The sequence below is a fragment of the Penicillium macrosclerotiorum genome (assembly GCF_028827735.1).
Source record: "Penicillium macrosclerotiorum strain IBT 26536 chromosome Unknown utg000003l_segment0_segment0, whole genome shotgun sequence".
NCBI lineage: Eukaryota > Fungi > Ascomycota > Eurotiomycetes > Eurotiales > Aspergillaceae > Penicillium > Penicillium macrosclerotiorum.
Window position 1 is genome coordinate 2,951,479 of NW_026643083.1, and position 13,948 is coordinate 2,965,426.

General features: G+C 53.3%; 4 protein-coding genes across 4 annotated transcripts; all 4 read left to right on the plus strand.

Moving 5' to 3' along the window:
- Positions 1 to 536: 536 nt before the first annotated feature.
- steA (sexual development transcription factor SteA) lies at positions 537 to 3,024 on the plus strand (the record flags this gene model as incomplete). Its single annotated transcript, XM_057075682.1, has 5 exons — positions 537 to 660; positions 721 to 820; positions 918 to 2,453; positions 2,602 to 2,685; positions 2,760 to 3,024. 5 exons carry the CDS (start codon positions 537 to 539, stop codon positions 3,022 to 3,024), a joined length of 2,109 nt encoding a protein of 702 aa, XP_056935187.1.
- Positions 3,025 to 4,460: 1,436 nt separating this feature from the next.
- On the plus strand, positions 4,461 to 6,600 carry N7462_003957 (putative sucrose transporter; the record flags this gene model as incomplete). The annotated part of the gene is made up of 4 exons (XM_057075683.1): positions 4,461 to 4,582; positions 4,687 to 4,726; positions 4,786 to 5,119; positions 5,198 to 6,600. The coding sequence occupies 4 exons, from the start codon at positions 4,461 to 4,463 to the stop codon at positions 6,598 to 6,600; spliced, it is 1,899 nt and encodes a 632-aa protein (XP_056935188.1).
- A 737-nt stretch (positions 6,601 to 7,337) lies between these two features.
- N7462_003958 (bifunctional K:H/Na:H antiporter NHX1) lies at positions 7,338 to 9,875 on the plus strand (the record flags this gene model as incomplete). The annotated part of the gene is made up of 5 exons (XM_057075684.1): positions 7,338 to 7,380; positions 7,461 to 7,490; positions 7,601 to 7,750; positions 7,853 to 8,509; positions 8,641 to 9,875. The coding sequence occupies 5 exons, from the start codon at positions 7,338 to 7,340 to the stop codon at positions 9,873 to 9,875; spliced, it is 2,115 nt and encodes a 704-aa protein (XP_056935189.1).
- Positions 9,876 to 11,493: 1,618 nt separating this feature from the next.
- N7462_003959 (putative GABA permease) lies at positions 11,494 to 13,702 on the plus strand (the record flags this gene model as incomplete). Its single annotated transcript, XM_057075685.1, has 9 exons — positions 11,494 to 11,590; positions 11,672 to 11,817; positions 11,863 to 11,875; positions 11,933 to 11,979; positions 12,053 to 12,200; positions 12,273 to 12,805; positions 12,891 to 12,977; positions 13,033 to 13,426; positions 13,512 to 13,702. The coding sequence occupies 9 exons, from the start codon at positions 11,494 to 11,496 to the stop codon at positions 13,700 to 13,702; spliced, it is 1,656 nt and encodes a 551-aa protein (XP_056935190.1).
- Between the last annotated feature and the right edge of the window lie 246 nt (positions 13,703 to 13,948).

Sequence of the window (13,948 nt, forward strand, 5' to 3'; positions counted from 1 at the left end):
TTTCTGTTCCGCTGTGCGAGAATTTCTCCCAGAGACCCGACCGGCTGGCCCAGTGCACTCTCTGGCAACCCTCTTTCTTCTCTAGCCTTTTCTCTTTGTCTCGCCGACAACCCGCTCTCCCTCCCCCATCTTGAGGCTGGTCCTCTTTTGTGTGTTCGCCGTCGATCGCGTATGATCCTCCGCCGCGCCAACGCCCGATCGACCCCGATATCGACCCCCGACTTCGAGATCCTCGTTCCAAAAGTGCATTCCGCTCGTGATTTTCCTGCGACGTGGACATTGACGACCCGCGCCTTGTTGATCCCACCACGGCTGTATTGAATCATACATCAAACGGTGAGTGCAGACCTCGGGACCCGTATCGCCGATTCGCAACATCTGCAGAATCAGCAGGAGCAGGGGAGTCGGCCGGGTGGATTCGTATGCAGACCCAGTCGTGTGTTTGGCGAACCTGACCAACGCCCGATGTTCCTGACCCCGATGACGGATCGATACTGACGGTCGTCTTGCAGAGTGCGTGTGTGGACTTGTAGACCATGTATCCCCACCCTGGTGCCCCGATGGCACCGCCTCAGAAGCCGGAAACGTTTATGCTATCGACCGAAGCCCAACAAAGTCTGCCACATGACGCGCAAGTCGCCCTGCAGCAAGTGGATAATTGTACGCCCTTCTCAGTCGCGGAACAAGATAATAGAGCCCGTGCAACTAACTGCAGCCTAGTGAAATACTTCCTTCTCTCGGCCCCCGTCGACTGGCAACCCGATCAGTTGATTCGCCGTTTCCTCCTCCCCACGGGGGATTACGTCTCGTGTATTCTCTGGTAAGTGGTGATTGAACGCACGAACTGGCGCTGGGTATCGAGTCTTCCGCGCGCGATGAACACTCCCAACTAATCTACGGCTCTTGCCGGTCTACAGGAGCAACCTCTTCCATATCTCCGGTACCGATATCGTACGATGCCTCGCGTTTCGATTCCAGGCCTTCGGCCGTCCCGTCAAGAACTCCAAGAAGTTCGAAGAGGGCATCTTTTCCGATCTGCGCAATCTGAAGGCGGGCACGGATGCCACTCTGGAAGAACCTAAGAGCGCATTCCTGGACTTCTTGTACAAGAACAACTGTATCCGGACCCAGAAGAAGCAGAAGGTCTTCTATTGGTACAGCGTGCCCCACGACCGGCTCTTCCTGGATGCGCTCGAGCGAGATTTGAAACGTGAGAAGATGGGCCAGGAAGCCACCACTGTGGCGGTCAGCGAACCGGCCTTGTCTTTCGAATTCGACTCCTCCCAGTCCCTATATGAGCAGTTGACCAAGGCACAACAAGCCAACTCGTCTTCGTTTGCTGCCCACGCCCACGCAAGTACGACATATGGCCAGCCCAGTTCCCCCGTGGTTCGGACCGTTGACGCAATGCCTCCTCCCCAGATGGCTCCCCCAGCGATTCCGCTCCTTCAGGACGATTCGGCCAACCCGACGATGTACACCAATCCCCCGATGCCGTTGTCGAACAATCTAGTCCAGAGCATTATTAAACGCGAACAAGACTACGGCCCCATCCAGTATGACCGTAGCGGAATGCCCATCGCCCGCATCCATCAGCGCCATTCCTCCATGCCGACTTTCTACGAGTACTCACCGGCCCCATCGTTTGTCTCGTCGCAATATGAGGATTACAGCAACCGTGGTCTGTCCTTTGAGCCAGTGACCCCACCGCAACATTCAGTTGGACTTGGAGCTGAGCCCGCGTACATTGCTAATGAAGACACTGGCTTGTACACGGCCATTCCAGATCTTGCCAATGGAGCGCCATACAACAACCCCATGATGCAGCTACCGCCATCGAACTTTACAGCCGGCCCTTACCCGACCGTGTCCCGGCCTTTTTCGTCCAATGCCTACTCGGTTATGGAGGGTTCCCCTACTTACAAGCAGCGGAGGCGGCGTCCATCCGTGACCCCGGGTGCGTCTTCCACGGGCACGCCTGGCGCCGTGACTGGTCCTCCTCCTCACACTGCTCCCTCCACACAGCCCACCGCCTATGCTGCGCACCGCCCCAGCGACCTGAGGCGGTCCGTGTCCAGCTCGGTGGCTCCAGTTACGGAGGGAGAGGAAACTGGGCCGGATCTGTCGCGCAGCTACCCAAGCGCCGTCCTTCCACAGAAGGATCTGCTGCACGAAATCTCGCGTCATGGGACCCCATTGCAGAATATGGAGGAGTCTCAGCACTCCATGCCCTTGACCAATGCCCCTGATGATCTGGCAGCTCTTCCGACTAGTGCAGCGATTGAAACAGCGGTTCAAAACAGCACTGGCCGATCAGACCGTGCGGGTCCTGGCCCTGCACGCCGTGCCAGGAGTGCCACAATGATGGAGCTAGGACCATACCCCCAGAAGTCCCACTCCTGCCCAATCCCATCGTGCGGGCGACTCTTCAAGAGGCTAGAGCATCTCAAAAGGTAAGACTAATTTCCCCTATCCCTGTTTCTTTCGCGCCGGCTTGCCACCCATGTGGGTCAAATATCTGCGGGGTTCTGCAGACTTTCTGCAGAATAGCTCTGGTGTGATGAGATTTTTCTTTAGCCGCCGACTAACCTGGGCGCTTAGGCACGTGAGAACACATACCCAAGAGCGACCATACCCTTGCCCATACTGCAGCAAAGCCTTCTCCCGCTCCGACAACCTTGCACAGTAAGCTTACCCTGCAGCCACCCCCTTACCCCTGCCCTTGACAATTACCCCATTTACTAACATGTCGTCCCAAGGCACCGTCGCATCCATGAAGCTCAGCAGGATGGCCAAGCGCCCATTGCAACAGAAGACGACCTCGAGATTGAAAATGACGGGAATGATTTCGACTCGGCTGGTGAAGACTCATCCCCGCCAATGCATCATGCCGCCCCTCCCCATATGGTCCAGATGCCGTCCATGACGTCCATGGCTACATCCATGAGCATGCCCTCTGCATTATCGACTATGGTTCCTGCACCCCAGATGATCACGTCTCAGCTCTTGCAGCAGCAGATGTAAACCATTTGCTCTGTTTCGAGTTATATATACTTGGCGTGGCTTCGTCTTGATTGATCTCTCGGCGCCCCTAGGCGTCTTTGATCTGGTGTCTAATTCCTTCCGGTCTCTCCTTTATTGCACCGCAATGGCCATTCACCCCGAGTATATTCTATCCCGTCACATCGCGTCGCACCTCATCTCATACCCTATGAGCCTATGAGCCAATGAGCCTGTGATATTAGCGATGTCGTCTTGCGCACATATGCATGGCATGCTCTGCCCTGGTTTCGATATCTTGTCTTGTTTTTTTTTTATTATCTTGTCCTGGCTTGCGATTGGTTAGCTGTGCTTTGGGTTAAGGAAAGAATCTCTGTATTATCGCCTCCTCGTTCTCGGTGCTAAACTCTAGCTCCGACACCCGCGGGAATCTGCCTGGCGGGCACGGGCACGGGCAACGTGTGGCGTACATATTTCTCCCGAGGGAGGGAATCTTGGGAGACAGTGATTGGATTTGGGTCTTGCGTTTACTGCTAGCCGCCTTGTTTTTACTGGAATACGGGGTATCTCGTCGGATGAGCTGGAATTTCTTTTTTATTTTTTTGGTCGTTTTCTTTGTATCTGTGTGTACGCCGTTTGTTTCTCTTTTCCACGGCTAAGTTTATATAGACATCTAACGAATTGACTTGGATCCAAAATTGGCTTGAAACACTTTTGTCTCCCGTCCAGACGCAGGCGTCTTGTTCTACAAGATGGCTTGCGAACCACGTGGTTGAGCCACCACTGTAGATCCTTCTAACTTCCATTTTATACTCGCGTAAACAATTTATTCATCTCTCGAGCTCAAACAAAATCAAAGAAAAGAAAAAGAGAGAACATCGAAGTAATTATCTGATCCGGTGCCCTAATCCAGATGGAAAATACGGAATGTGGGGGACAGAACTATACCTCAGTTCCCTGCAAGTCATGGGCCAGCCAAGAAGGCGTGATCGTCACGTGCACTGACGTCGCTGCTGATCAGGACGCCTGAACGTAGCTCTGTGAATAATCAATCCCCCCAAACTCCTCCCAACCTCCTCCCAACCCTTGTTGTACCCGAGTTCAAGCCTGGTGGTTGAAGGCCAGAGCACCGACAACAGATCGCCCGATCCACGAGATGTCAGCCATTCCTGACCGGAGCCCTATAGATTAATCGCCCGGTACCAACGATTGTTGACGGCTGATAGCCCACCCAACGCCAACAGAAGACCGCACTTACTCTCCGCGCGCCTGAATTACCAAATTGCGATTCCACGCCCAACACAAGCACACAAGCTCCGCCATTCCACCCAACCCTCGTCTAGCCGCCTGTATGAGCTCCGCACACACCTATTGAACGTTGGGCTATCGTGGTGGGTCTTGCTCTTATCGGCCGTTCCATATAGTTGCGCGAACCGGTTGTTCACGAGGGTCCGCTGCTCATGGCGACTGCGCAAGAGCAAGAAGAGCCAAGGGTCCGATCCTTCCAGGACTCTGCGGTCCGAACGGATGAATCATCCAAGAGCGGTTGGTATCTGTTTTTGCTGACGGTGTCTATAGGAGGGTAAGTGATGTGATCCCGGCCTTATTCCCGAGCTGCGCTGGTATGCCTCGCGTGGGGAATACTCGTATATGAAATGCGTGCTGAATACTGAGGTTTTGATATAGTCTACAGGTTGTATGGTCGGTTGAGTTGTCAAATGGATCGGTACGTGCGAATCAACTAAGCGGTTGGGGAGGGAGCTGTGCGTGAACGCCGCTGACCAGGTCGCCCTACAGCCTTTCTTGCTCTCCCTCGGGATGAGCAAGTCTCTCCTTGCGGTCGTTTGGGTCATTGGGCCGCTGACCGGCACCTTGGTGCAGCCTTATATCGGCATTCGCAGTGATAACTGCCGTTTACCATGGGGCAAGAGGAAGCCATTCATGGTGGTGGGCGCCGCCGCCACGGTGGTATCGCTGCTTTGTCTTGCTTGGGTACGTGAGATTGTGGGCGGTACTCTATCGATATTTGGCATCGATAGAGAATCTAGCGGCACGAAATGGACGACCATTGCTGTCGCCACTATCGTGATGTTCTGTCTTGATTTTGCCATCAATACCGGTAACCCTCAACTCCCCACCCTATCTCCGGGCCTTGCAGCCGGAAGCTAATATTCTTATTTTGTGTTGCACTCTTTAGTACAGGCAGCAATTAGAGCATTCATTGTCGATAATTGCCCTGCTCATCAACAGGAGCTAGCCAACGCTTGGGCTAGCCGAGTCACAGGGATTGGCAATATGTTAGGATTTAGCTTTGGTTATATGGATCTACCAGCGATTCTACCGTTCTTGGGAAATACGCAGTTCAAAGTCCTTTGTGCATTGGCTTCTTTCTCCCTCATCTTCACCTTACTAGCCAGCTGTCTCTACATTCAGGAGCGCGATCCCAGACTCGAGGGGCCCCCTTCTTCAGATGGCCTCGGTCTCGTTTCCTTCTTCCGCCAGGTGTTCAAATCTATTCAGAATCTACCGCCGCAGATTGCACGCGTCTGTGAGGTACAGGTGGCTGCATGGGTAGGCTGGTTCCCATTCCTGTTCTATTCAACGACGTATGTTGGTCAATTGTACGTCAATCCTATCTTTGCAGACCATCCCGATATGTCGGGTGATCAGATCGACAAGATCTGGGAGGACGCCACTCGAATCGGGACTTCTGCTCTCCTCATATACGCTATCATCTCGTTCCTGGCGAATATCCTCATGCCGCTCTTCGTGGTTCCTACGTATGGACAAGTCTCGGAGACCAGTGCCCCGCTGGCACAGGGTGTGGCACATGACAATGGGGAAGAAAACGATGAAGAAGATGAAGAAGAAGAAGCACCTCGGCGGCTATCAATTTCTAGCATTCCAGTCGGCACTGCTGCAGACCCACTGCTTGAGGTAGGCGCTGGAAAACGTATTGGAGCAGACGGGAAACCGACTTGGCTTTCGCGGCTGCAGATTCCCGGCTTGACTTTGCGTCGGACATGGCTCCTTTCACATCTTCTCTTCGCACTATGCATGTTCAGTACTTTATTCATCTCCTCCTATCCTGCTGGATCAGTGGTTATCGGCATTGTCGGTATTTGCTGGGCCTTGGCGCTATGGGCGCCGTTCGCTTTGATTTCCGCCGAAGTCGCCCGCTTTGATGTGACCCGGCATACACATCCGGACCAGTCGGGGGCATCTAGTTCGGGCCAAGCTCGCACTGGAGGCTACGATACCACCTCTAGCTCATATGTGCCGGTGTCCAGCGAGGATGAGCCGCGGGATCTCGAAGACCGTGGCCGCGAACATGATGTCGAAGACGGCCGGGCAAAATACTCGGCACACTCCGAGGCAAATATTGCGCAAGCGGGAATTGTCTTAGGTCTACATAATATGGCCGTCTCCTTTCCTCAGATTTTCTCTAGCCTAATCTGCAGTGCTATTTTCAAAGTCACGCAGAAACCACGCGGTGAACCTTGGGATGACAGCGTGGGATGGGTTCTCCGATTTGGCGGATGTGCTGCGTTGGCCGCAGCGTGGTTGACGAAGAGACTAGCGGAGGGCAGACAGGCGTAGAAGGATTGATTTAATACCGCTTCTACTGCACTCCTTATTTTTAGATCCAGTTTGCTGGGTTACGAGGCTCGTGCCCATACGCGCCTTGTGAATGGGTCCCACCTGGACATACCGATGATGTTGTCCGGAGGAAGTGGGTCAGGGGATGCAATTGGTGTTCACACCTTGAATGTAAGGGGGGAGCAGGGACATGACACAATCTTTTTAACAGATAGCTGTTTGCCAATGGTCCTGATACAGCCGCTCATGGTTCTTGAGTACTGTGAGAAGATGTAGTCCCGAAGCCCCTATTCGCACGACAAAAGCCCTCAGAATAAACGCGGCCCCTAAGCCTGCCGCCCGCTTCTTGGCAGTTGCGCGGCACTCAGTGGACCACGTGTCAGATTCAGTGTTATTCTGTGACAGTACTGTTCCGTTACCTAAATACGCCTCTGCACTTGGCCCCTTCGCCACCTTCAGCGCCTCCTTCGTAATGTGTTTTGTACTTCGTATACCATACAGGAGCCCCCCGATCTGTCCCTCCGCTCGGCGGATGCAACTCAACTCAGAAACTCCAAGTCTTGTCACCTTAAATTCTATTTCTATCCAGGCTTGCACTACCTATCTTGGTCTCCATCCTGCTCGCACTCTGCCGGCAGATTATGCGCGCCTGGTCCTGCCCTGTCTTAACTTGCCGCAGGTGTTAGCTGCCAGCTGTCTTTCGCGCCGGACCCTCGGAGGTCCCTGATTGAGCCGCGATGGCTGGTCAACTCATGGGCGAAGCGTTCCACGCTCTGCTCCGTACGTTTCCCTACAACTGTGTCGCTCTGGAGCGGTCTAATTTTCTGGACGTCTATACTAACTCTTTGGTCTTCCTCCAGGACGAGCGGCGGAAGATACTGATCCCGATGGTACGAAGCATAAGCTCCCGGCTCCTATCCCCTCCAACCCCCCCCTCGTTCGATGAAGATATGCCCCGTCTAGGTGTCGCGGCGGTCTGACAATGAACTTTGGATAATAGATGCCCCCGAGGCAGGCTCTAAGGAGATTACAAGCTCCTGGGCGCTGTTTATCATGATCATGCTGTTGATGTTTGCCCTGTTTACGAGCTACATCCTCCAGCAGCGGAAGATCCAAGCTGTCCACGAAACAGTCCTATCAATTTTTGCCGGTAAGAGACACCCTGCGGATACCTTGGTGGTGGATACGAGACTTGTGCTCGAAGCAAGAAGCCAAGAGAAGTCTCAATTATATCTCGCTGACGATTTCTAAGGCATGTTTGTCGGTCTGATTATCCGACTCACGGGCTCCAGCCTCCAGGACAGCGTCGCCTTCGACTATCAGTTCTTCTTCAACCTTCTCCTTCCTCCAATCATCCTCGCCTCGGGCTACGAACTCCACCAGGCGAATTTCTTCCGCCATATCGGCACGATCCTCACCTTCGCTTTCGCTGGTACCTTTATTTCGGCCATCGTCCTGGGCCTCGTTCTCTTCCTATGGACACGGATCCCGCTGGATGGCCTGAACATCTCCTTTGTCGAGGCTATTTCCGTCGGCGCCACCCTCTCCGCGACAGACCCGGTCACCATCCTGGCCATCTTCAACCTCTACAAGGTCGAACCGAAACTGTATACCGTGATTTTCGGTGAGGCGCTTCTTAACGATGCGATTGCCATCGTTCTCTTCGAGACTGCGCAGAAGTATGCAGAGTCGGAGGCTAGCTCGCTAACCTTTTTGAATCTGTTCGAGGCTATCGGGCTGTTCTTGCTCGTCTTCTTTGGCAGTATGTTGGTCGGTATGTTGGTTGGTATTGCTACCGCTCTGGGACTCAAGTACACGCATGTGCGGCGCATGCCGAAGATCGAGAGCTGTTTGATCGTGCTCATTGCTTACGCCAGCTATTTCTTTTCTAATGGCGTGCATCTTTCTGGTGAGTCTTTCTAACGATAGAAGCTGGACCTCCTATCCCAACTCTCCAAAACCTAGCGTTGCCTCGCGAGGAGAATGGAGAGCTTTAGGAGTTCCCAGCCAGTGGTTATGAGAGCTAATTCAGCGGTCTAGGCATTGTGTCCCTCTTGTTCTGTGGAATCACTCTCAAACATTACGCTTACTATAATATGTCGCGCCGCACCCAACTAACCACCAAGTACCTTTTCCAGGTCATGGCGCAGCTGTCAGAGAACTTTATCTTCATCTATCTGGGACTGGACCTTTTCGTTGAGTCGCATCTTCAATTCAACCCTCTGTTCATTTTTGTGGCAGTTCTTGGCATTTGTCTTGCACGCTACCTAGCTGTCTTCCCTCTGTCCAAAGCCATCAATTGGTTCATTCGGTACCGAGCCCGGCGTCGCGGCGTGGAAGTCGCGGACGAATTGCCTTTCGCTTATCAAGCAATGCTTTTCTGGGCCGGCCTTCGTGGTGCTGTCGGTGTTGCCTTAGCCGCAGGTCTCTCCGGCGCCAATGGGCCCACGCTACGTGCTACGGTCCTGGTGGTCGTTGTGCTGACCGTGATCATTTTTGGAGGCACCACTGCCCGGATGTTGGAGATCCTAGGTATTCGGACTGGTGTTGTCGAGGAGGTTGACTCCGACGACGAGTTCGATATTGAGGTAACTCATGGAGGTACCTATTACAAACGTTCCGACACTGCTCTGGGCTATACTCCGCGCCGAGCCGACTTCACCATTCCTCTCGACGGAGTCACAAACCCTCCACGCAATGGCCAAGGCGTCCGCGCTGACAGCTATTCCACTGGCAATAGCCGCCGTCCAAGCCCGCCTCAGGGCCACACTCGAATGTACTCTGCGGCGTACAGCCCCAAGGACGCCCAATCGCGTCGTGATCGCTCATCGACTGCCACACTCCTCAACGGGGGCGGCGTCGGGCCTAGTAGTCGCAGCATCAGTAGTGGTAACGGCAGCGACGACGAATTCGGTCTGCCCCCCAGCGGGAAAGGCCGCTCGAACCAAGTTGCCCATCCGGACGAGTTCGACCTTGACTTGGATGGCATATCTGACGATGATCTTCCCCCCGCTGCGAGCAGCGCTTCGCGTCTCCGGCGCACTTCCTCACACCCCTCCCCTGGTACCCACACCCCCTCGCCCAACGATGTCTCCACCACCGCCTCTCCCGCTCATAGGGAACAGGGTCTCACCGCGCGTGAAGCCCTGCGGGACCTCTTCTCTGGTGGCCCCTCGGGCGATCACGCCGCGTGGTTCCGCCAGTTGGATGAAGATTATATTAAGCCGAAGCTGCTGCTAGACCAGTCGAATCATAAGGGACCGGGGGCAGTTTGATGACATTATTTCGTGATACCTCATGGAAGAAATGAAATGGATATTCTTCCCGCTTGCATTGGTTGCTCTTTGATCAATTCTTTCCTCTTTTTTTTTCTCTCTTTCCTCAAATCTGAATGTATATTTAGCCCTCCCACCCCTTGTTTTCGTACCTTCTGTTCGCGTTACCTCGGGAGTTTTGCATTGCCGTAAGCAGAAAACGCTCTCTTTCTTCTGGCCGATGCTGCCTCTATTTTCGCATTCTTTTTTGTTCGGTTGCAGAAATGGGTATGGGGTTGAGCTGGGTTTGTCTGGTCTGGGTCTGGGTTTGGGTTTGGGTTTGGGTTCACTTCCACCTCTTCTTTCTTTACCGGGAGCCCTGGTGGCTGTGTTCCCAGTATTTTGTACTTTGTCTGGGAGGATAGAACTGGGATTTTTGAGGTTGCAAGAATTCATGATACATGTTGAGTTGCGGGGATCATGTTCCCCTAGAGATCTGTATAAATGTCTGCATAGATCGAGATCTTGGCTTCTGTTTGAAGTGGCATGACACGGAAGGGGAAGGGGAGAATAGACAGCATCGATCAAACCGTATTCAATCCAATTTCACATTAACTCCTTTTGGGTCCTGCTCGCATGGTATGACGCGTGCGATTGGAGCCCAATCAGCTAGCGGTGCGTTCCTTCGTGTGTTTGATCACGAGCGGACCTTAGTCCGCTCCATGGCTCCACCTGGCGAGTCCGGGGTAAGTCTTATCACTTATCTGGTTCACCACGCGTGATAAGGTTAATAACACTCCGCAGTGCCAGAGCCATCAACAAGATGGGACGAATGCAAAGTCCGACAAAAGAGTATTTTCAGCCTCCAGTGATAATTTCCTAAAGCGGCAAGTAATGAGAGAAAGAAACGCGAGACGTGGCCAATCAGCCAGAAAAAATAAGCCTCGTTATCCTGGCAAAAAGGCTTCTTATCTGTAGGTCACCACCAACCGGAAGCCCGCCCACGCTTCTTATCTCCTTGGCTGCTTCAATGTTGCCCCGTTGCCCGTCCGGCTCGCTGAGGTGCTCCAAGTGTGCCAAGCGCCAGACTCAAAATAGTGATGATTATCTCGCTTCGGCCCAGTGTGGCCAGCCACTCAAATCCTGTTGCAAGCCCGTCCCCGCTTTCAAACGGCCAACTCCAACAAGCCTTTATCGGTGGACCCGAGGCCAGAGGGGTGGTGGTAGTGGTGGTGATGTTGGTGGTGGTGAGCATTGTCCCGGCGATTCCGCTTGGAGGCGGTTGAAGTGTCTCGAACCCCTCACATGGAAAGAGAATCGCGAGTCGCATTTGCCGGAGGGGTTGGGGGTTTAAAGCATAGCATTTCCTTCATAGCTTCTTGTGTCTCCCTGCTAGAACCCCCTTCTTTTGAGAACGCTAGGTACAACTGGTCAGGATTCAAACTCACATAGCACACTGACCGCTGGTGTAACAGTTGCTTCGTGTTGTGCTGCAACCGTGCACCTGGTCTGTTTTATTGAGATTAAACTACTTCGACACATTCTCACGTTGTACGGGCACGCTCAGCCCTTCTTATCCTTTCTCTCTATTTTCTCAATAATTTTCACCTTCAATACCTGACTGTCACTGGCGTTCATCATGGCCGACGAAATCAAAAAGTCGCTCTCGCGCGATGTCAACGCCCCCGAGGCCATTGTGGAGGCTCCTGCCGAGGCCGGGGATATGGAGCTTCTGGGTGAGTTAGTTCCTCTAGGACCCGTGGTGCATTGGAGTACGGCCGCCATTCTTGTTTCGCTCGATGCTGATAGCTAGCCAGCGACCCTTGGCTACAAGCAGGAATTGCGCCGCCACTACTCGACGATCCAGATCTTTGCGGTGGCCTTCAGCATAATGGGCCTGCTGCCCTCAATCGCATCCAGCTTGGCCTTCTCAATGCCCGCTGGACCCGTTGGCATGGTTTGGGTAAGCCTGTCTCCTTTAATAATAGAAACTTAAACTAACTGACAGATGAATAGGGTAAGTACCGATAGCGTGAAGCTTTCTTGATACGTCAAGACTTTATCTGACACCATAATAGGATGGCTGGCTGCGAGTTGCTTCATCATGGTTGTCGGTCTGGCAATGGTATGCATCATATCTTTTCAACCTGTCCTCATCCAATAAAATGTCGCTAATCGCGTTTGCTTCAAATTACTAGGCCGATATGGCTTCGGCCATGCCCACCGCCGGCGGCTTGTACTTCTGGACGCATTACTACAGCGCTGAGAAATGGAAGAACCCATTGAGCTTCCTGGTTGGATACAGTAATACCCTCGGGCTTATTGGAGGTCTCTGCTCTATTGACTGTACGTTGAGTTCTATTGATATCCGCGGTCGTGATCCAGAAATCCGCTGATACCCTAGGTTGCTATGACTAGATGGATTCGCCAACATGCTCCTCTCCTTGATATCCCTGACCCGCGACGGCAACTGGACGGCAACTCGGCCGATTATCTATGGGACATATGTCGCGACGGTCTTCGCACACGGCGTTATGGCCATCTTCTTCGGCAAAGTGATGCCCAAAATCCAGTCGGTCTGCATCTTCCTCAATGTTGCGCTCGTCATGGCCACCGTGATCGCGCTGCCTGTCGGGAAGTCGGAGAACAATCCTCCTATCAACTCGGGGTCGTATGTCTTCGGTCAAGTTGAGAATCTGACCACCTGGCCCGCCGGCTGGACTTTCATGCTGGCCTGGCTCTCACCTATCTGGACTATCGGCGCCTTTGACTCCTGCGTTCATATGAGTGAAGAAGCGACCCATGCTACTCGCGCCGTGCCCCTCGGAATCATTTCTTCCATTGCCGCTTGTGGCATCTTAGGGTTCTTGTCAATGAGCTGCATCGCGGCCTCGATGAGTCAGGATATCGACAGTATCCTGAACTCGAAGTTTGGCCAACCCATGGCACAGGTATGTTGATTTAGCTGTAATGTGCTCCTTGGCTGGACTGGTATCCGATTTCACGAGTGCGTTGTTGACACTCTATCCCTATTAGATCTACTACGATGCTCTTGGAAAAAAAGGCGCCCTCGGATTCATGGCCGTCAACGCCATCGTCCAATTCTTCATGGGCCTCAGTATTGTTCGTGTTTCTCGTCGCTCCCATGTCTATTCCGCCAACTAATCCACGTCCCTAGGTCCTGGCCGCCTCTCGCCAAAGCTGGGCCTTCTCGCGCGACGGCGCGCTACCATTTTCCTGGTTCTTCCGCAAAGTCAGCCAGGGCAAGTTCACTAAGTACCAGCCCGTGCGCATGGTCTGCGGCGTGATCGTCATGGCCGTGGTCACCGGCCTCCTCTCGCTGATCGACAACGCTGCTGCCAACGCCCTCTTCTCGCTCGCCGTTGCTGGTAACGACCTCGCCTGGCTCACTCCCATCTTGGCTCGTCTGCTCTGGGGCGAGGACCGCTTCGTCCCGGGTGACTTCTATACGGGCAAGTACCTCAGCCGCCCGATTGCCTGGGTTGCCGTCATCTATATGGCCTTCGCCATTGTGCTCTCGATGATCCCCACCGAGGGCCCGGATCCGTCGCGTAAGTTGGAATTTCCTCGAAACTCTGCAGACAGAGAGAACGTTGCTAACCCGAATTCCTTCTTTCTCTTCTTTTGGCTCTGTAGCTCAGGATATGAATTACACGATCGTTATCAATGGGGCGCTCTGGATAGGCGCGCTGGCTTATTATTTCCTTCATGCGAAGAAGACGTTCCATGGTCCGCAGACTACGGTCAGCCCGGAGGATGAGGGCAAGCAGATCGAGGCTGAGGCTGCTGCGGTTGGAACTGGAGCATCGGAGAAGACACTGGAGTAGATATTTTGCGGTGGGGATTTTTTTGTATATAGATTGTTCTCGGAAGGATTGAGAGTCAAGGTGTTGACCTTTTTATTTATTTGGGCTAATTTCCCATTCTAGTTTTCTTCTTTCGGAGCAGGTTTCTCTGTCTCGGTACATTTCCCAGATACTCGCGGGCATATAGTTTATGGGGTGGGAACGGAGTGTAAATAGAAGACGTCATTGCTCGTTAAATGCCCTAATGAATAGATTATGTAGGGTCAT